Raw genomic sequence first — 22,861 nt, 5'->3', positions numbered from 1 at the left:
ATAGTTTTGAATAAGAGGCCTCTACTCAGTTGGCTGTATTCTATTGAAATTAGTATTAAAATAGCCTCTAGGGGGAAACATATCTTTTTTAAAGTTTTCATAAAGAAAATCAGTTTAAACTATATTCTTTGGTTTGTGTTAAGTTTTATATTGAGTTACTTTATAAAATACACAGCACATATATCCAAATTAATTAAAACCTTGGTAAAAGATTATGTGTAAAGGAAAACAAAAACAAAATAGTGGCACAACATGGAATCTAGTTTTTGTTATCTAAAATTCTTAAGGCATTTCAAAGTGATTAACACCACTGAAATTAAGAGTGATAAAGACAACATTACAAAACTAAGACATCACTTGGAGGTAAAATAACTTTGGCAAGCAGTATGAGAAAGAAAAATGCAATTTCAATAACTTTAAGTGCACTTTGTGTCCAAAATAGGGAGGCAATAATTCTACTTACTGTTATTTGCATTCATTAGATCACATCTAGAATACTCTGTTCAACTGAGCATTATATTTTAAGATATAACAAACTAAAGTGTATCCAGGAGAAATTGACTATGACATGAACCTATGTGATGTAGCAAAATGAATTGGGGATACATTTGTTCTAAAAATTAGGATTTACATAGAGGAGGTAACAATAAATTTCAAAATATTTTAAGGACTGTGTCATATTCCAGGAAACAGAATTGAGACCAATGGATGAGAAGTTATATAAAGAAGCAGACTTATTACACTTAAAAATTAGAACTGAGTTTAAGGGTCCAAGCAGAGAGCCTACTACTACTAATGTCTCTTCAAGTAGTAACATATTGGCTGATAAGTTCTCTAACACTCCTTTCAATCCTTAAAACATACACTTCTAAAAGAACCTATTCTATCAAAAGGGAATTCTCACATTGCTACAGTCAAAATCTTATATAACATGGAAATACTTTAGAACCTTCTCAAGAAAACAGTTATTTGTGAAAGCTATCTTTGTAAAGGTAAAGTAAAGGTTAGGCCAGAAACACCTTTGCACTTGAGGTAATATGATGAAGTAACGTCTTCTTTGGTTTTGAATATATTCTGCCCCTAGAATGATTAAGTCTCATGTTCTCAGATGATTGATTTAATGGGCATAAAAAAACTAATTGATTTGTATTAAAAAGCAACGTGGCAGAATGGATACAAACCATTTTGTCAGATAGACATTAATTCAAGTATAGTCTCTGATAGATGTTGACTTTTTGACCCTAGATAACTCAAAATTAATTTTTCAGTATTCTAGAAAAGAGTCAAATTCACAGGCTATCACTTTGCACAAAACTGTCTGAAGCAGATTAAAATGTAATTGGGAAATGTTTATCAAAATAAATACATAATACAGAGATGTTAAAATTGCAAGATTTCTAAAGTCAGTATTTATAAGTCTGCATATCTGAATAATATTACTGACAAGTTCTATAATGTAAATTGCAGAGAAATTACCAACCTTTTCTAGCAGAGAAAAATTTTCTCATTTGAAATCCTCTAAATCAATGCAATTACATGAAATCACAAAGCCAATTCCTATGCTAGCACTACAAGATTTTTCTAAAATTGTAAATTTTTATCATAATTGAACCCTTCAAGAACAAGAAATAAATACTACAGATATCATAAATACTTTACAAAAATGAATCTCACAGAGGAACTTGCTCATAGTCACATTAAATCTTATATTAAGTGCAGGAAGAAGGATGTGAACCTTGGTCTTTCTAATACTAAACCTAGAACCTTATCGACTAGACTGCACTATCTGTTTTTTTCTGCCTCAGTTAAGTGTCAATATCCTTTATTGAGTGAATAAGGAAATTGAAATTTTTGAGGAAATTGAAAGCTTCTGCTCAGTTCTGTAAAGCCCAAATAATTTACAGCAGTAGTAGTAAAAAAGGCTTTTGCTCTTCTACAATTTACTGTGCTGTACTGCTCCTCCAGCTCCAGATCCACATGCTAAATCCTTGGCTCAGAAATTCAAACTACTTCTAACAGGCATCTGTGATCAAAAAATTTCACCTTGGTCATCAAATTTCCTCTTGAACACTGCCACAAAAAAACCTGAGGTTATGGTTAATTTCCCAGGATCCAGGGCAGTTCACAGAACTCTTGATTTCTACGTACAGTCTATGTGTTTTTCCTCTACTAATCATCTTTGTATGTTCATTTTTGATGTGAACACTAATAAGCCACAATAACATGTGTGAATCAGCAATCAGCAACTTAAGAAAATCTCTCAAAGGGGTTGGTTATACTTCTCTCCAAGAGCCTCAAATTATAAAATATGTCATCAATCTATGAACAACCTTCTTTCCTAACACAAACCTATGACAATACCATGATCTATTTTCATATTCTACTAAAATATTAACTTGACTGAGTCTAGGGATTATTCCATTTGTCCCCTACTGGTGAAACAGTACCTAGCATAAACAAAGTAGGTGTTTAACATGCAATTTCATTGAATACTTCTTTGTATTAACTGATATGGTGACTAGGAACAAAAAACTAGTCTCCTTCAATCTATAAAAACAATATATCTAAACTCAACTGGACCCTCAGGACAGCAGTATAAACCTTTTATTCTTCCTTAACTGAATTTTTAGCTCACTCAGCCAAGTGGTTGTTCAAACCTCTTTTATTAGAACAATTTCCAGGAATTTCCCCTATTTCCTCTTAGCCAAATTCCCTATCACAGTCTTCTCTTATATCCATACTTTACTCTAGTATTTATCAGTGGAGTCCCATATCACCAAGACCAATCCCTCCACACACATGTACTTCTGATCCCCTCCCCTCTAATGTCCAGCAGATTGTTTCCACTACCATTATATCCCCCTCTCTAATCTGCAGTCTCTTCCTATCTACTGGGTTACTTCCTTGTGACCAAACTTGTCCAAGTTTTCTCCTTGCTGGAGAATAAAAACTCATTAGACCCTACCACATGCCACCCTTTCATCCTGTATCTTTTCTTCACGTTAGCCAAACTTCTTGAAAAAGCTGTCTCTTCTTCATGCCTCTTCTCTACCAAACCCTCTATAACTTCATTTTCAATTCCATGACAATTTCAACTGGTCTCTGCAAAATTACCAGCTATCTTTTCATTATTAAACATGATGGTCCTTTCCTCAAACCTAATCTTTCTTGAGCTCTACAGTATCAGCTGTTTTCGGTCATGACCCCATTTGGGATTTTCATGACAGATACTAAAGAAGTTTGCCATTTCCTTCTCCAGATCATTTTACAGATGAGAAAACTATCAAACCAGGAATAAATGACTTGTCTAGGGTCACACAGCTACTAAGTATCCAAGGCCACATTTGAACAAAGGAAGAAATCTCCAATTGCAGAATACTATTCAATGTGTCACCTAGCTGATTAGTATTAAAAAACAACCAAATTCTTCACCTAAATACATTTTCATATCTGGGTTCTCATAACATTACCTTTCTGCTTTTCCTATAATCTCTTTTCTTTAGGCGTTTTGCCTTGGATCCTCTTCTGGCACTATATATTCTGTGAATTTGTCAGTTCCCATTAATTTTAATTATTCTTTTTATATTGATAATATCCAGATCTATACATCTATTATTAGTCTCTCTCCAGAACTTCATTCCCACAGTCCTACTTAACATTTCAAATTGGATGTCCTATTGAAATTCCATATTTAGCAAATCCAAAAGAATTCATAATTTTCATAAAACCAATATTTCTTTCAGAATTTCCTATTTTTCATAGCTTCCAATCCACTAAATACCCAGATTTTTTCTTCAGAAATTGCTATCTGCACTATTTCATCCATTCAATACCCATGATCCAAGCTGATATCTTTTTAGATGTTGTCCTCCAACATTTTTGCTAGTCCTCTAAATTGACTTACCTACACATTTAATATGCATTCCACTCATAACTTTATCCAAGTACTTAAAAGCAAGTATTATGACTTTTGACCTATGATCTCACTGCTCCAGGGAACTCTTAGAAAAGAAACATCCTATATCATGACTAATTAAGGCTACAGGGAGTTGAAATGGCTATGGTCACACGATGTGTATGTCAGGGTTGGAACTTCAGTCTGACTATGAAGACCAGTTTTCTGTTTACTAGATACAAAAGTAATAGAATTTATAAAATAAAATTGTTGAACAGCATAGGCACCAGGACTAAACCTTCATAGCATCTACCAGAACCCTTTCTGAATATTTAGTATTATTTTGATGTCTGAAATAACCTCAAAAGAAAAATCTTTAAATAACTCATGACTGATTGTCAATATATAAATATATCACATTTTGTTATAAGAAATTTAAATGAAAAAAAATCAATTTATTTTTTATTAACATTCACTACCCATCACTAACCAAGTATATTTTGCAAATGTTTAGAAAATCTCCCTATCAAAATTTGGGTGTAAACATGCCTATATCCTTAGTTGCTAGACCAAAAGATTATATAAAGCAAAAAAAAAAAAAAAAAAAGTCAATTTTTTTTTTCCCCAGGAGATAGTATCAATCATTTGTTAAAAATTGTAGGCAGTAGGTGGGAGTAGATTTTTTTCTTTTAAATTTCTGGTCATTTAAAACATAAAGATTCCAACACAACTCTGTACAAGTTTCTACTTACTGAAACAAATATAGCAAAAACATCATGGTATTGTGAATAGAGGGTAAACCTGAGAGTCCAGAAGAACTCGGTTTATATTATTATTCTGATAACTGTTAACAATCGCGTATCACTCAACCTGTCTGTGCCCTAGGAAACTCTGAATCTGTATATTGTAATTAAATGGGGTAATAACATTTTTGTTCCAAACCCCTTTGACAAAACTGTGAGCCAAGACCTGGAAAGATTTTTAAATTATATTATTTATATCTATATATGGCACTGAGTGAGTGACCATAGTTAACTTCTTTTGAAACACAAAAGAAATCTCATATTCTTAAAACAATAATCCCAAATTGTAATTTGGTAACTTGTCAGACATCACATCAAAACCATTAGGTCAGATTTGATTTGGGGAGAAAGTTAAATTCTTATATATGTCACTTAGTACAAGTTTACTTTGTTCTAATCCAGAATCCAATGGTTGTATTGATACTGACTTTGTCTACAGAAACCAGTATCAGCAGTGCAAGGTGATGTGACTTCAGACAGCAGACAGGCTTGGATTCTACCTTAGTGAGACTTTCTTATTAATCCTTAAATAATGGGAAAGCTACATCTCACTTTGGATTTTGAATTTTACATAAATAACTCCATTCACAAACTAACAGATCTAGCTTGAATAGACTTCAGAAGCTATTCTACTCAACTGTTCAACTTTTATACTTGAGGAAACTGAGATTAAAGCAAAACTACAAAATCCACACACTACTTTGAATTCATTTCATTAAAACGTAAACTCCAATATTTTGCACGTCCCCAGATTGTGGTATTTTATACTCCAAACACAGTGTCTTGAAGATAGTAGATTCTTAATAAATGTTATTTAAGAGAATGAAATTGAATTTATTTCTGATCTTGACTATATCATATGTATAACCCTATAATTCAAAGTAATGCTAAATGCTTTTGTTGGACTTTAACACTTATTTTTCCAGTTATATTAGAAAGAAGCATTTTTAAAAATAAACAATTACTACTTTTCTCAAAATGGATGTCTATTTGACCCTGAAAGATTATTCCTATGTCACTGAAAATAGTTGGCATTCTCTTAATAGAAACATTCTTCATATTTAAATTTATCAGTTGTCATTCCCAAATTATGTATTTGAAGAAACATCAACAGTATTTCCACTGGTCTTATAGATATCCATGTGTTATCACCACAGACATCTTAACCATCAAATATTTTCTGCCAAATTCTGCTATTTTTGCTATTTTCTCTTTCTTCAGAAGCTAAAAATCTATAGATTAACCTTGCAAAGAAATTCTTAAAGTCTAACAAATCTCTCCTGCTTTAATTTAAGCTTCTCTCAACTTGTTTAGTTCTTCAGAGACATGAATAAGACCTATAATATAACCTTACATATTTGACATGGTCAAGTCTCTCTTTAGCCTTCTCTTCCATAAGGAACCCTAAATGTTCAAACATGCTAATTTATTAAACTAAATTAAATCGTCTTCTCTTAAAACCTCTTATCAGAATTATTATTTTTTAGGGAGGACTATAACCATGTCCTCTGTAAGATGAATATAATACCTGCTTTCTAAATGTAACTAAATCTGGAGAAACTTTCTGACTCTTACACATAATAATCCTTTTAATAAAACAATGTAGTATTGTATCCTATTTTCATGTAACAGTAGTACACTCATACTTTTTTTTCTATCATGACTACCATTTTTTCCCCTTCAGTATCTATTGCCAGTCAGCTCTAGAAATTTCATCATGTATGTGTGGTCCCACCAGATGGTCCAAGTATCTTTCAGTCTTATAATTATTTCAAACCATCTCTCAATATGTCATTTGCTAAGATTGCAGAAAGTAATTGTTTTACTTTTTGAGTGTACGACTGCATGAAACTACATACATTATTCTATTCTCCAGTGATTGCTTTATTTCCAAGCTTTACATATGTCTATACATATATACATATATATATATATACACAGACATACATACACATACATGTATAACACATGTGATGTGGCTGTTTAAGTGTTAAGGGTAGTCATTAGCAAAAAAGACTTATTTTAACAGCACATATAGACTTATGTCTATATTTTTCACTATATACTTAATTCATATCTTCATTCAATAATGTATTATTGTGTTAGAACTAAAAAAGTACTTTATCCTTTCATAGGCCCCTGAAAACAATAGTAACAGCTACTGGATAGTACTTGAGTATTCAAATAACTTTATTCCCTCAGTAAGAACTAGCATTGGCTATATTTAGTATTCTCTACATAGTTATTTTGGTAGAATTGAGCCACCTTAGTTAATTTAATCGATCATAATGTTTGTGGACATAATGGGACATTGTCCATCAATTATGACTGAAATCAATTTATCATCATAAACAGAAAATTATCGTAGTATTGGTATCAGATTAGTAAATATGAAGACCAATGGAATATCAACCACACTTAAATAACTTCTAGGCATCTGTGAAGTTATAAAGTTAAAACACAAACAATTAAAACAAAAAACCTAGGTGATTTGGGTAGGAATATTTCAAGAGAAATCACTGAACTGTTTTTTATAAATCTGTAAGCATTAGCATATGGGTTGGGAAATCTTTTTAGAGAATTTACAATTTGGAGAATATTCTGACAAAAATTAGATTAAGGGTGATTTTGGAAGTTTGTGATGAGAATTTTTCAAAGAAGCTCAATTAACCATCTATCCAAATCATATCTAGACACATACTTAAAACACACATACCATACATTAGATATTTCAATCATGTGTGTATATCTGTGAATATATATTACTAAGAGGCCGTGACAAACTATTTCAAGTAGACAATATGACTTAGGAAAAGAAAGAGAGAGAGAGGAAATGATAGACTCTGATGTGTGACTGATAAAGGTAGCTAACTGGCTCAGTGGATAGAGCCCTGGGCTTGGAATCAGGAAAAATTCATCTTCATGAGTTCAAATCCAGACTCAGTCACTTACTAAGCTATATGATCCAGGATGAGTCACTTAAACATGATTGCCCAACATTTTCTTATCTATAAAATAAGCTGAAGAACAAGGCAAACTCCTCCAGCATCTTTGCCAAGAAAACCCAAAATATGATCATGAAGAGTTAAACATGATTGAAATAATTAAAATTTACTCTATAATATTCTAAGTTTACTTATGACTTTTTCAGAAATTTAAAGGGTTTTAGTCTCAATGTGACTTGAATGAAAAAATGACTTCTAGTCTTTGAAGAAAAGGTTTTGATAAGTTTTTTCTGTTACAATGTTATCTAACATCCTCCTGAATCACAGTATCTTTAAAATCAGAGGGCTTTAAGCCATTCTATATAAAAATAGCTCTGCAATATTTTGCATTAACCTCAAGTTCCATTGATTATGGTGATCTACTGACAACAAAGCTCCAAAAAACAAAACAAAACTCTAATTAGATAATAAAAGGTTTTTCAAGGTCCATTCTCAATATATTCCCACTTGTCTTTTTTCCCCATACCTGAAAATCTTGCTCCCTGGAGCTTTCCATGGCTCCCTCCCTTTTTTTACATAAATTTTGTAATCTCGCAGTAGAATGCACTTCCTTGAAGGCAGGACAGATTTTTGGGGGGCTTATATATCCAAGTGAATATACATAGTGCCTTATAAAGAGTAGGCATTCAATAAATGTTTGAAATTGAAAATTAACTCAACATTTTCTTTAGTAAAAATATAAAATTTAGTTAAGAATTTCAGGAAAAACATTTGTCTAAAAAGAACACTAGGATCTTGATCACTTACCTTTGCTGTGGTTTTCAATGGGAGGTGAATGCTGTAATATCTTGATCTTGAGATGGAGAGGTGATTTCTTTCACAGCTGGGAACCTTGCCAACTTGCCCATAAAATTCTTTTGATAAGCTGCTAGGAGATCAGGGTGACCTAGCCTTGCCCTGCAGCTTCCCTCTTAGATGGACATTCTAGGTCTAGGAGCTGACCAAGAGTAGAAAAAACAACATTCCCCTTCAATATGCTGTTGAAGTGGGGTCTGGCATTTTGCACATCTATTTTACAATGTGCCACAGAAATACGTCATTCTGGGATACATTTATTTTTTAAAAGCCCTTCAACTAATTTATTAAATTATTTTCTCTTAAAACATGTTATCAAAACATATTTGGAGGGAAAAAAACTACTTCTGATAAATGTGCAAAATTTTAAAAATTGAAGGAGATATAAGCAGATAAAACAAATTCTTAAATGTTCAAAATCATTCATACCACACCACCTTCTTGGAAACTGGAACCAAGAGATAATACACAGAGAAATACAAATTGGGGGAGGGGAGGGGGAGGGAGGGTGTAGAGGGAAAAAAATCAATTTAATCTCCTAGGGGATTATCCATTTTCCATTTAAGCACAACTAAGTGTTCACTTCCCCCTAGTGGTTATATGTAATTTGAAAACAAAAAATGAAAACTTACAATCCTTTCAGATAAACCCATCCCCTTCCCTCCTACCCCCCAAGAATCTGACTCTCCCTTCTCTAATCCTGTCATTTAGACAATGATATTCACTATTAGTTTTTTGGAGATTTCTGTATATATTGAAATGTTTCCAACAAAACTTTTAGTTTCGAAGATTATTGTCAAATATTGAATGCTTTTTAGAACCAAAGTTTCAACATTTCATATTTCATAGAAATATAAAGAATATTGCTGATTCACTAGCATTTACTAGAAATTGCTCAAAAGCACTTGGTTTTACAATTTCCCTACATTTTTTCTATTTAAAAAATAAAATCCTTTTGCATGGTCATATGCATTTGCTAGATTTATTCTAGAATAAAAACAAAAGTAGTTTGTAAAATTTATTTAAGAACTTAGTATGGAGGAAAAGCCTCAGAGCCAAAGAAGACCTGAATTTGTGTCTTGCTTCTCTGTCCTCTATTATTTAGTTGTGTGAAAAGACAAATTGATGTTTCTGTCAATGGTCTAAGTAATTCCTTGAGACTAACGAATTTAGTTGTGATTTACATCAGAGTAATCATGCAATCAATCAGAAGACAAAAAAAAAAATCTCAATGATATATGACAAGATTTTCAATCAAAAAAGCAAATGATAAATACGGTAATGCATTTTTCTATTTAACTCATTTGGGGGGGGGGGGGTAAAATAAAAAAGCCCCCCCCAAAAAAACCTTTGCAGATTTTTGCACAAAGTTGGACTAGAAGGGAAAGATGAAATAAAAGTGAAGCTAATACACTTTGGTTACCATCCACATCTACACTTCCCTTTCTCCACTGCAAGTACAAATTGTATTTTAGTTATAATTGAACTTTAAAGATGAAGAGATCACTTAGCGGTAGAATCTAGACTAAACTGGGGTTTCCTGACTCTAACCAGTTCAAGTTTTCCTTGCTTGAAATAAAATAGCTTATTTTTATACAGTAATTCTTCTCAATACTAGGGATATTTTTCTCATGAGCAAATTTTTTAAAAGCAATATTTTTAAACATACTAATCAACTCCTTAAGAGTCTTCAATGTAAAACAAACCCTGAGACAGAAACTGGTACAATTCAAGTCCTCAAGGCACTGTGCTACAAACAGGTGGCAAAGACAAATTAAACAAGCCTTGCCCTTAGGATTTTACATTCTACTGCGAGGATACTGTATAAACACATAAAGAAATACAAAATACATACAACAGATTAATTTTAAGGAGAGAGCGTTAACATTAGTATGGTTCAGGAAAAGCACCTAAAATGTGCTTTAAAGATAGACAGGGATTCTGTGAGGCACAGAAAGACTACGTATATCCCAGACATGTAGAACCACCTAAGTGTCTAAAGGCATTGTGACAGGAGCACAGAATGTATTCCAATACTAACAGGGGACAGCTTAGTCTAATTGCAAAGAATAGATGGAGAATATTATGAATTAGAGAATTAGGTAGGAATGATGATGTGAAAATTTTTAAATGCCAGCCAAAGGATTTCCTACTTTCCTGTAACAATAATACAAATTTTATCTAGGTGGGGGAAAAAATGACCATAAGATAAATGTATCTTATTTCAAATAATTGTCTAATAAAAGGTAATTCTTAATTGCTGCTACTACTACTGTCCTCTGGGGTCAGTCAGAACAAATCTATACCCTTTTCCAGGTGACAGAAGTTCCAAGATTTTTGAATACCTATATATATATAACCTTAATATTCCGTCTTCAAGCCCTAGTGGGTTTCAATTTATGGCATAAAATCATCTTAGTTATGCCATCCTGGTTTGGGGTTCTAATATTTTTATCCATGTTGCTGCTAAAATCCAGTACCCAAAATTGGGAATAAATATGATCTGGCCAGGACAGAATAGATTGGGATTAAAATGACTACCTCTTTCACTATAGACCATAATGGATTTTTCTGCAATAACCTAGACTTTTTTTTGCCAGTCTGGTGAAACCTATAGATACCTTCTCCATATTATTAAATCTATAAAATATGAAGATTTTTTTAAAAGGAAATTTATTCTAAATATCACACACATGTATTTATATGTAATTAAACCAAGTTCACAGACCCTAGACTAAAAAACTCTATCTAGACTTTCCTAAAATTATAATCTAAAATATTAAGTTTTCAAATTGCTGACTCAAATGAAACTTATAGTCCATTAAAATTCCCAGTTATTTTCCTACAAGTTTTGTTGACCAATCATACCTATTTCACATTCAGTATTTCTCTTTCATATTCAGTATTTATACAGTTAACTTTTATTAACACATGTAAAGTTTCATTTAAACTAAAATTGAGGGGTTCTGTGCAATTAACAAACATTTATTAAGCATCTGGTTATGTGTCAGGAATTATGTTACTAAGCTAAAAAGTAAAAGTACCTACCCTCAAAATTTATAATTTATTAAGGAATTAACACATAAAATACACAAATTAAGTAGCCAGAAGGATCCAAAAAAGTCTCATCTGATGTTCAACTATCCATTTTCTTCTGGCTCCTCTCTGAAATAACTTCAGGAAAGTTTGATTTGTAGGAACATAAAAGACGAAAGTGTAGCATGTTTATATTAACATTTTCCTCTCCTTGAGCTTTTGAGAAAGCCAGAAAATGAAATATTACATTTTTGCAGCTTATTCCTATGAGGCAGGACATACAAATAGTATTATCCCTAATATTAGCTCTATTTTATAGATTAGGAACTTTGGAGTTGTCAAAGTATTACGTGATTTGTTTAAAATTACATGGTAATATCTAGGATTAGATTGGATTTCCCAAATCCCAAGTACTTCTTCCTCTATAACAGAAGTGAATACATGTAGTTAAACAAGTACTCTTCATCTATCTACTGGGTTTGAAAAGGAAGGGATGCCTGCCTTCCCCTCATTACCTTCACCCCTACAAAAAGTCATAAAAGATAAAATTCTATCCCCAAACAGCTTCAACATAGTTTTCTACAGTCTCAATCCCACCTTACTTTACCATCTAAATTTACTTAATCTATATATCATAACTATTGTTGTTATTAATAAAGAATGGGACATTTTCTATATCAACTGAATATTTCATTAAGCTTCAAAAGCACTTTGTAAATTTATTTTAGGTTAACTTAACTCTTCCATAATTAAAGATAAGACTGAATTCATTGTTTCAAAATGTTACAATATGTCAGAATTATACTACAAAATCTGATATTTATTAAATTTTTTAAAATGTTAAAATGAAATAATCATAAACAAAAACTTCAAAATTGTTTAGCCAAATATATTTTCTATTTACTTCATTTTAACCAACTTAAAAAACACATAAAACTCAAAAGTGAAGGTAAGGTGACAATTCATTGAGTCAAACATAAATTGCTAATTTTTTTAAAATGGAAAATATAGCATTTTTTAAAAAAAGCAACAAATTAAAAGGTAATAAACATAAAATTACTGAATATATTATTATACATTTCTTACCTTAGTAATCAAGAAATAAGATTATTTATTACTGCTTGACAGAATGAAGTCAATTCCATAAAACCTGCAGTTAGTTAATAACGTCCTGTTGAACTTATATCCCAACTCCTATTCTGCTTTGCATTAGGATGATTTGTGAAGCCCTCTTACAATTGGGAAAGTATTCAAATATGATGTGGTTTTTTAAAAAAAGATCTTACACACTGCATTGTCACTGGAATGTACTTTTGTATATGTACTATCCCCAAATTGAAAACAAAGAGATATATTATTTTTGTAAAGTATTTTATTTTTATAGAAATTGCTTTTTAAAGACAAATGGAAAATTCTGAGGTATTATTTTCATAGTAATATTATCAACTTACCTTAGTTAATCACACCTTCCACAGGCAGATAATAAAGGTTTACAGCATAGGGCAGGGATTTTTTTTTTTTCTTTTAAAATAAACTCCTTGCTTATTAAGCTCAGTTGCTTGCAAATATTCTAACAATTCCTTAAGAATATATATGTAGATCAACTCTTTGAAAATAATTCAAAATGTGAATTATATTTTAAATATTGTTTTAATATATATATAAATATCACTAGAAACTTTTAGCAAATTGTGGCTCGGAAATCATGGAATTAGAAAACAGTAGATTGGGAATTCCTAAACTGATATGCAAATAGCCATCTCAGCTCAGCAGGTGAAAAAAATGCCCCTCTCTTCCTCAGAGAATTCCCTTTCTTAGGTACTAAAAAACTGTATTGCCTAAACAGGGGAAAATGATTAAAGGGAAGAAATGCGCTTCTTTTATACACATATACACATGTACATATATACACACATATGCATATAATCTTTTTTTCTTCCCTCTTTTACTCCCTTTGTCCCAACAATCAGCTTTAGTCAGCCACATAAAAGGGGAAAAGAGGCAAAACCTCATCTTGTAGTCTTATTACAGATGCTGTATCATGTCTCGGGAGAAAAGGAAAGACGAGTGGTGATCAAACCTATCTTTCATTCCTCTTCACTACCTATCCCTGGAACTTTTTACTTTTTTCCACCTTTCTTAACCCTTGAGTCTAGATTCCTGTTCTGATTTGGGGGGGGGGAAGGGGGGTTCACCTCCAGGAACTGAGAGAGAAATGAATTCTAAATGCACTTCCTCACAAAAACTTTATTATAGGTAATAATTCTATTCTAATATATTTTACACTTATATTTCACTTTTTTTAATGGTTAAATATTGTACAACACTTTCTTTCCATGAGAAAATGTTGTCTTCCCAATAGGCAATAATAACTTCCTCATAAGTTAGGAAGACCTAAAATAATACTTACGATGATGAGGATGGAAGAGAAGGAACACCTAACTTCTCATCAACTATTCTTTAGAAACAAACAAATTATGTCACTTATTTTCCAAAAGTAAGCAGCTAACACATGGGTAATATACTTTAAATTTTGAATAGTATAAATTTTATAATATAAATTTTAAGTGTTTTATCAATTGACACATAAGACTAGGATAGACTCCCGGGCTCCCAGCTCCAATTCCAATCACAAATTCAATCAAGATAATGATCCAATTCCAATCACAAATTCAATCAAGATAATGTTATGATTGATCCTTAATAAACGTGACCCCACAATACAATATAAGTATCTAAAACAATAAGGTGTTACTGGTGGTATTACTTATGTGAAATGGAAAATTTAAGCTTTCAATAGAGGTTTACTTAAATATGGTAGATTTATAATACTAAAGAATTTTCACAACTGAGTAAATATTGAGGTTTTTTTTTAACCAATTAAATCAAAAGCATTATTTTCTCATTAATACGTAGTATTTAAGCTTATTTTCAAAGCACCTCAGAAAAAATTTCACTAAGTTATAACTTATACGTATAAATACCAAAATATTTTTAATGGATAAAATAATTGTTTGTGGTTTTCCAATAAAAACTGCAGATTTCAATACTTACTTGTCAAAGCTATCACTATTTTTGATGAAGCTCTCGAGTTTTTCCTTGGCATAATCCACCACATCTGAGTGAAGCTCAATTCCATGATTTATTCCAAAAGGACCTGCAATCGTAGCAGCAGCATTTTTATGAAAATAATAATCATATGCTTTTATAGTCCCTTTTTACAATCTATACTCATTTATATCTCTCAAGAGCCTTGTGAACAGGATTTCAAGTATGTTGATATCTAGCTCCATCAAATGAGTATTATTTTCTGCTGTTAGATAAGCTTTGGTACAAGGCCTATATCATATCTATCTTTGTATTTCTAGAACTTAATAGTGGCTTGTACATGGTAAGATCTTACTAGTAGAATGAATGAATCTCATCTTAGAAACAGTAGAAAAATAAGTATAGCATATACCTCAGTTCATTTATTATAAAACACTGTAAAATAAGTCATCTTCATTATTCTTAATAGTTAAAATCTAACAGGAATTCTATTCCTAAAGCTATGATGAGAATTTTGCACTTTTGCCATCAGCTCTAATTTGCTTATCTTTGAAATCTGTAGACTCTAGTCCTATGTTAGTAATAGATTACAAAAATTTTGCCCTAATTCTCTAAAGAACAAGTAAATAAGACCAAGGAGTTTCAAAGGCTATAATTGTCTTCCTCGGTGAACTATTCCCTGACTATTCCAGGTTAGTGATCTTTCCAACATCTGAATTCTCATTTTATTTTGTACCACTTACGAGGCACTGATATTATATTGAAGCTATCTGTGCACATCTCATTTATCAGACAATAAAGTCTGACTGAATTTAAAAGAACAAAAAACCTAGATGGTACTAGAGAGAACAAGAATAGTATTTTACACAACTTTTTTCCTGCCAGATATTATATAGATCTTTAGTAAATACTTATACAATAGTTTTGTGCTGTTTTATTCTGTTTGCAGAGAATTTACTTAATCTTTTCACTGCTCTTCAATATGTACATGTAAGTACAGCTTGCATTATTACAAAACCAGAATGTGGGAAAGCAGCTTCTGGTTAAGTGCATATTGTTTCCAATATCCTTTTGTCTTTACACCAAGTCATACCTGGTGGTTGTTTTTTTTTTGTTTTTGTTTTGCTTTTTTTTTTAATATTTATTTCTCCCTCTAAATTGAACCTTTCCCTTTTTATGGAAAATTATTTTAATTTGTGAAACTTTTTATTTTTGACATTGCATGTCCTCAATCAAAAATGAATTTTTAAAACTTACTCTTCTCACCACACAATATAAAAATTTGAAGTTCACTGTTGATGTTGGTGTTTCCAAGCAGACCACGAAGTACCCAAGTGCAAATAAATAGGAATTATATTTAAACCTAATTCAAAGGTAAACAAGTCTTTAATATGTATATATACTTTTACTCCTTATGATCACTAAAATATCAAAGTTTCTTTGTCTCTAATCCTATTTATGCAACTTTAGTTAGACTAAATTCCAAAATTACCCATAGAAAACAAGCCACTTTTACTATGAAATTTTTTCTCTACCAATTTTTCCTTTTCTGGTTCTGATGCTATTTCCAAGTGTTTGGTTTTATTTCCTGCTGCCTGATTAGCTGAGTTTTTAATCTGGTATCTAAGAGTATCAAGACTATCCATCTAGTGCAATTATGAGGTCATTTCCTTTTTACTACAACTAAGTTATAATTAAAACAAAGTTTTGTTAAAAAGCAAAAAAATAGGACATGCAGTAGACCTGCTTCAGTTCAGAGCTGAATTTTAGAGCTGTAAGATGTCACAAGATTCTATCTTGAATCAAAATACTAAAGGGCAAAATTCAGCCACCAAATGTCCAATATTTACAATTACTAAAATTAAAAAATTGTCCTCATTTAAAAAAAAAAACGTTGTTAATGTTTCATTAAATGAACCCTTATTATAACTAAATTTAATTTTTATATTGCTTAACCTAACATATTGAGAAGTATATTATTTATATTATTTCCAAGTATATTAAAATAAAAACAATGATTGTGTATTTTATATATGCACAAATATTAAAATATTGTCAGCATATCTTAAGACTTCCTAAAATGGAATTCTTATGAAAAATAAGATAAATCACAATATCCTAGAGCTAGCAATCTGGAAAGGTTAAGAAGCCAACTAGTTAAACTCCTTCATACTTCACTCCTGGAAAGGAGCAACCACCATTCAAAAATTAAAATCACCAATTAAAAACTGTTTTCATCATGGGCATACTGAAGATTTTTAGATTACCTATCCCAAAACAGGTGTACCATGAAGATGGCTAGATAAGTCATGTAACATTATAATATGACCTCACATTGTTATAAGCTTCTAAGTATCTATTTCAAAGAAATTGTAGATCATAAAAGTCAGAGCTTAAAGAACCTTAGAGATCATCTGGACCGACCACATTCATTTTACAATTGAGAAATATGAAATCTTCAGAGTAACTTGACCAACATTTACTAAATATTTAATATGCGTAAGACACTCCTGTTCCCCAGGGATACAAAGAAAGGCAAAAAGCTAGTTTTATATCCATGCCCTCCAGAAGCTTACATCCTAATAGGCGAAGTAATGATGTCAAAAATTTTAAAGTTACACATGAAGGGAGGAAGGGAAGGAGAACAAATGGAAGGTAATCTCAATAGGGAAGATATGGGGGAAAAGAAGAGAACAGATGCAGGAAATTTCAAACAGAAGGTGAGACTGAAATGAGTCAGGAAACCAGAGAAGCCCTTGGTCTAAGAGAAATCATTTGTTCTGAGATATGAGGGACAGTTGGCAAAATGGTACAAAGTAGGGACCCTTAAGTATTATATATAGTAGTCTAGATTGTTTAATATATGGAAGACAATGAAGTAAAAAAAAAAAAAAAAAAATAGAAAGTAAAGAAGGGGACAAATTATGAAAAATATTTGATCTTAGGGGGGATAATAAAGCATTAATGGAATTTAATAAGTATCACAGTAAAACTTCAAACTATGGACTGAAACAGATTTGAGAAAAGGAGGCCAACTAGAAGACAAAAAATATATTGTGTATAAATATATAATAAAAATTGGAAAGAAGTGTTTGTAAAGGAGAAATGTTTGTGAAACACAAACTACAGACTGATAAATGGATCGAGTATGATAGGATTAAAATCAATGAGTAAGATTGTGAGCTGGGCTCCCTTCTTTGAATATATTCTAATCTGTTTCAGTGTCCTAACTAAAATATGACCTTTATTTTGGACCAAGGAGATACCACTTCCTTCACATCTCTTACAATTATTAACTTATTTGATCATCATATCACATATATACAATTGACTCAAACCTAAATATTTTCCCACAATTTTATAGATCTTTTAATGAATTTTATGTTAGAACAGAAATATATATGGAGTTAAAGACCTATAGGTTTAAAAATATTTATTCTGGTTGGAGCATTTCTCAAGCAGGAGGAAGTGTAAGGTAGTCTTTTGCCTTATGAACATAAAAAGAAACATAAACTAAAGGCCCCCATTTCCAGAGTGACCATTTGTGAAGATGTGTTCTAATGGTTCAGTCTGTTATCCCACTTGCCATTTTAATAGAGATTAATGGTTAAGTTCCAACGGCATGTAGTTTTTGAGACTAGATCCAAGATGGATACCATAAGGTAGTATCATACTGAAATTGGTGCTGCTGACCTCATCTGGCTAATTAACTGAGCCTGTGTGACTGAAAAAACAGCTTATACTTAAATCAAAATGGCTCCATATAAATTAAGGTGAAAAATTCAAGTCAGAGGACAGAGGTTTGAACTCAGATTATCTAACATTTACTTATTTGTATGACGACTTTGGGAAAAGTCATTAAACCTCTGTGGAATTCACTTTTCTCATCTATTAAAAAAGATTTGTAGTAGGATCAAGTAACAAAGTGGCCCACTGGTAATGCTCTGGAGCACACCCCTAACTGGATTAAAATATAATTAGGAATTTTAACAGAATAAGTTAAGATACTCCTAATATGAGGGGTTCTTTAAGTTACTATGATCACAGCTCATTTTAATGAATTCTTGTTTCTATTTGAATTTGCCATCACCTTTTTTCTGGACAAATAGTTTAAATTGTACCTCAATTGCATCTGTAAAATAGGGAAAATCTATAGCACCTATCTCCCCCCAATGTACTATGTGAAGATCAACTGAAACATGTAAAATGCTTTGCAAATTTTAAAGAACTATAAAGTGCTAGAGATCATTACCATTATTATTAAAACTTTCCTCACAGTAAACGCCTGATATGAATTTAATGTGTCCTTGTAAAATGCCATACAAATGAAGATTTTTGTAAAACCAAAAAATCATGAGACTCAGAGCAAAAAAAAAAAAAGAAAAAAGAAAAAAACTGTGACAAAGGAAAGCTGTATGCGCAAGCAAAATCCTCTGCCAAAAGAGTAGCACATCAATTCTCAACTGTAAAGGGAAACAAAAACTCACTTGCTATTTATAAACGATTCTCATTAGATATTATCCTTACACTGACCTTAACTAGCTTCCTTTTTAAATTGTTTTTTACATCAGCAACACAAGGGATGAATGCGATAGTATTTAAGAAATGAAAAAATGTACAATTCAGAAATATGTTCAAATGTTATTAAGATACATACATATATACATTTATCTAGGAAACTTATCAAGAATATCCATAACATTTATATAGCAATTTAAGAGATATAGCTAACTTTATATCCAAATTTTTCTAAAAACTAGGGAAAAGTCACCAAAAGAGAAATAAATCTCTAGTAAATTTATCTTTTACAATACATTACTCTGATTATTGAAATTTCTTAATAAATCCTTAGTTTAAAATATATTAATCTTTATGGTTACTGAAATAATTTCTTAATAAAACCTTACATTGCATTATGGTAGGAAGCCATTTCTCATTTTCCTAATTTCCCTTCTCTATCTCCATCTTATCTGTGTCTCTCTAGTAACAAAAGGCAAATATTCCCCCAATGAGAAAGGTCAAGAAAAACAGTATTTTCTCCATTTTTATTACTCAACTTTCTCCAATCAGCAGTAAGGATCCACCTCCTCCCAAAGAAGACTATAATGTAATCCTGATTTGGTTCCAATTATACTTTCTAGGTTTTAATATATTAATATATAACCTATTTTTTAAAATATAAATTTCAGATCAGAGGCAAGAGATTTGTAGCTAGTGAAAGGTTATCTGTTTGGTTCAAATAGTCTCATGGCTAGCTAGAAGAGTGAGATGGAAGATAACTGTATTTTAACTTGAAAAAATTATACACATAGCTCTGAATGACTACATAATATACATATAATATTGTACATAATATACAATATAAACAATATGCATGCAAGATAGATAATCCAAGTTTTTTAGGGAAATTACTTATATTGAAAATTTCTCAAAAAAATGAAATTACCTAAAATTAAGCCCACCATTGTACTCAAATATCCGGTTCCACTTCCCAGGTTAAGAAAAGACAATCCTGGTTGAAGTTTCAAGGCCTCCATTACTTCAGAATAAATGCAAGGTGCTGATAAATGAATGTTTCCATGCTTCCAAGCTAAGTCTTTATAAGCACTGTCCCTGTAGCCTTCCAAATAATAATCCCCTCGATCAATTGCTCTGAATGCTTGCTCCACTCTTTCAGTACGTATGTAGTGAGCTTCTTTTAAGTTGTCAATTAAATCATCATTATCTTCACCAGCACTCACAGCTCCTCCCATGATGATTTTCACATTAAATTAATAATTTGAAAAACATTAACAGAACATATCCAAAGAGCTAATATAGAGGGACTTGATTGGTTTTTCATTCAATAAAGCATTAAATCTCAAAAAAGAGTTAATCCTGGGGGGGAAAAAAAAAGAACAGATTTAATTTTACAGGAAAAACATGAAATTTCATTTTCAATTATGACCATTTAAAAATAGAAATATTTTCCAATTTAAATTAAGTCCTACTTTTACAATAAATTTCAACTCTGTATTAATCTGTAATAAATATAATTAATCCCTGCAGCCTGGGCTCCTAGTATAATTTTTCTGATTTACCATTTGTATTACCTCATTCTCCAGATTACATTTTTATATATTTTTTATAAAATTAAGATTTAATTTTATTAGCACAAATCACTTCCCCATTCCTTCTCTTCCATTATTTATTATTCTACAATTTTTTTTTTTTGCTGCCATTCATAAAGGAAATTCCAATCCCTACATTTTTCTCATATTTGTTTTCATCAAGACTATCCTTTCTTTCTCCCCTCCAATTGTTAACCCATTCTCTCCCTCCAAAGAATCAATCCAAGATCTGAAAAAAAAAAAAAAGTATTTAAAACCCATTTACTCCTTTGTTTGAATCAATATTTGAGCATTATTCACACTAAGTTCGCTTTCTTATATTCTTTTTAATTAAACCATAATGTTCTCAGAATAGGGAGTATCTACTTGCTTTGAATATTCATGCATTTATTACATCATCACATGTATAATCTGCATTTTCTTAATGCTAACTGGATTAAATGAACAGAAACAACCAGTAAAATTAAGAGGATATTTCCAAATGTATTTTAAATTAAAAAGCTATAGTTTCCATTTGGTAAAGTTAGAGCCTAGTAGACGGGAATGCTATGCCTGGAATAAGGAAAAGACATCTCTCTGAGCTCAAATCTGGCCTGGAGATATTTAATAGCTTTATACCTGGGCAAGTCACTTAACCCTATTTTTTTTGTCTGTTTCCTCGTGTATAAAATGAGCTAGAGAAGGAAATGGGAAATCACTGAATACTTTTTGCTAAGAAAACGCCCAAATGGGGTCACAAAGAGTCAGACATGATGATAACTGAAACTAGTGAACAATATAATCTTTTGTGCTTCACCCTCGAGCTACCCACAATGTCAAAGGATGTTATTGTTAATCATTTATAGTCAGTGTGAGTTTAACATGAACATGCCACTTATTGAATATCCTTAACTATCCAAGTCATAACACTAATTTATTTTTATGAGTTGCCTATGCTAGAACATCACCTTGTCCATGACAACAGGGCCAGCTGGGCCAAAACTAGACAATTCTCCATGGTGCTATAATCTGCTCTGAATTTGGCTAATCAGCACCCCACCAAATGCCTCCAAGACACAGGCTTTTTACTGCATTATCGTACTTTACAATTTTATACTTTTCCAGGCCATGGTAATCTTCTTCTACTCTACATCGTTAGGTGACATTATGGTTTTTATATCTTGTTAGAACAAATCTGCCACACCTCTAATCCTCAAAACTTCCCTCTTGGGAAAAGACTAAGATATCACTCCCTGATGTTTCATTACAGGAAGTTTTCTGGCAGTGATAGACTAACCACTTGGTCAGCGAGATTTTGGAAAGGATTATTATTAAGGGTCAGAAAAGATGATTTGAGGTTTCTTCCAACACTGAAACTCTGATTCCGTCTCTGTGAAAATCTGATGTTGTCCTTAACTGATAATTCAATTAGTCAACCAAATCCTACTAACGCTACCTATGACATTTTATCCACAGGCATTATGGAGCTCTGCTCTATTAATCTGTTACTCTAGTATAAGCCTTTATAACCATCTACATGAACTCCATTCTTATTCAATCAGTCTTTCGTAGTACTGACACAAAAATTTCACGTCTTATGTTCTTCCACTACCTCATTAAAAAAAAAACAAAAAACAAAAAACTAATGACTCCCTAATTACCAAGTACATTTCAAATTTCCCCATATTCCATTAAAAGTGAAACTTTGTGAAGATTTCTGATGTCAAAATGAGGGACAATGTTCCAAAAAGTATATCTGTATGAATGCAAATAGGTACCGGTATAAGAAACAGTAACCAGTCTAATTTAGCTACATATAATAAAGCTTAAATTGGAAGGGATTTCAGAAGTCATTTAAGGAAATTAAGACAATTAGAACATATCTTGCCCAATTATATGCCAATAAATTTTACAATCTAAATGAAATGATTACAAAAATATCAATTATCCAGATTAACACAAGAAATAAAATACTTAATCCCATCTCTGAAAAAGAAATTTAACATGTCATTATTAAGCTTCCTAAGAAAAAAATCCCCAGCAACAGATTATCACAAAACCAACAGAAAATATGTTTTATCGATATAGAAAAAGGTTTTTCACAAAATACAGCATCCCTTCTTATTATCAACACTAGAGAGCATAGGAATAAACAGAACTACCTTAAAATGGTATGTAATATTTATGTAA

General features: G+C 31.5%; 1 protein-coding gene across 7 annotated transcripts in view; it reads right to left on the bottom strand.

Moving 5' to 3' along the window:
* Window positions 1-22,861, bottom strand: part of PCMTD1 (protein-L-isoaspartate (D-aspartate) O-methyltransferase domain containing 1) — a 41,603-nt gene that overhangs the window by 6,050 nt on the left and 12,692 nt on the right. For 5 of the 7 annotated variants that reach the window (XM_031946410.1, XM_031946413.1, XM_031946411.1 and 2 more), the window contains 2 exons: window positions 20,029-20,459; window positions 14,589-14,691 (listed from right to left, as the gene is read on the bottom strand). In XM_031946410.1, coding sequence (XP_031802270.1) covers window positions 14,589-14,691; window positions 20,029-20,335 — 410 coding nt within the window. In that variant the 5' untranslated portion in view covers window positions 20,336-20,459. Of the gene's footprint in view, window positions 1-8,450; window positions 8,641-14,588; window positions 14,692-20,028; window positions 20,460-22,861 lie in introns of those variants that run through there. The other 2 variants (XM_031946416.1, XM_031946415.1) reach the window with 2 other exon arrangements.

The sequence above is a fragment of the Sarcophilus harrisii genome, chromosome 1 (assembly GCF_902635505.1).
Source record: "Sarcophilus harrisii chromosome 1, mSarHar1.11, whole genome shotgun sequence".
In the NCBI taxonomy this organism is placed as follows: Eukaryota; Metazoa; Chordata; class Mammalia; order Dasyuromorphia; family Dasyuridae; genus Sarcophilus; species Sarcophilus harrisii.
The sequence above is the reverse complement of the archived record's forward strand: the minus strand, read 5'-3'. Positions and strand labels throughout refer to the sequence as shown.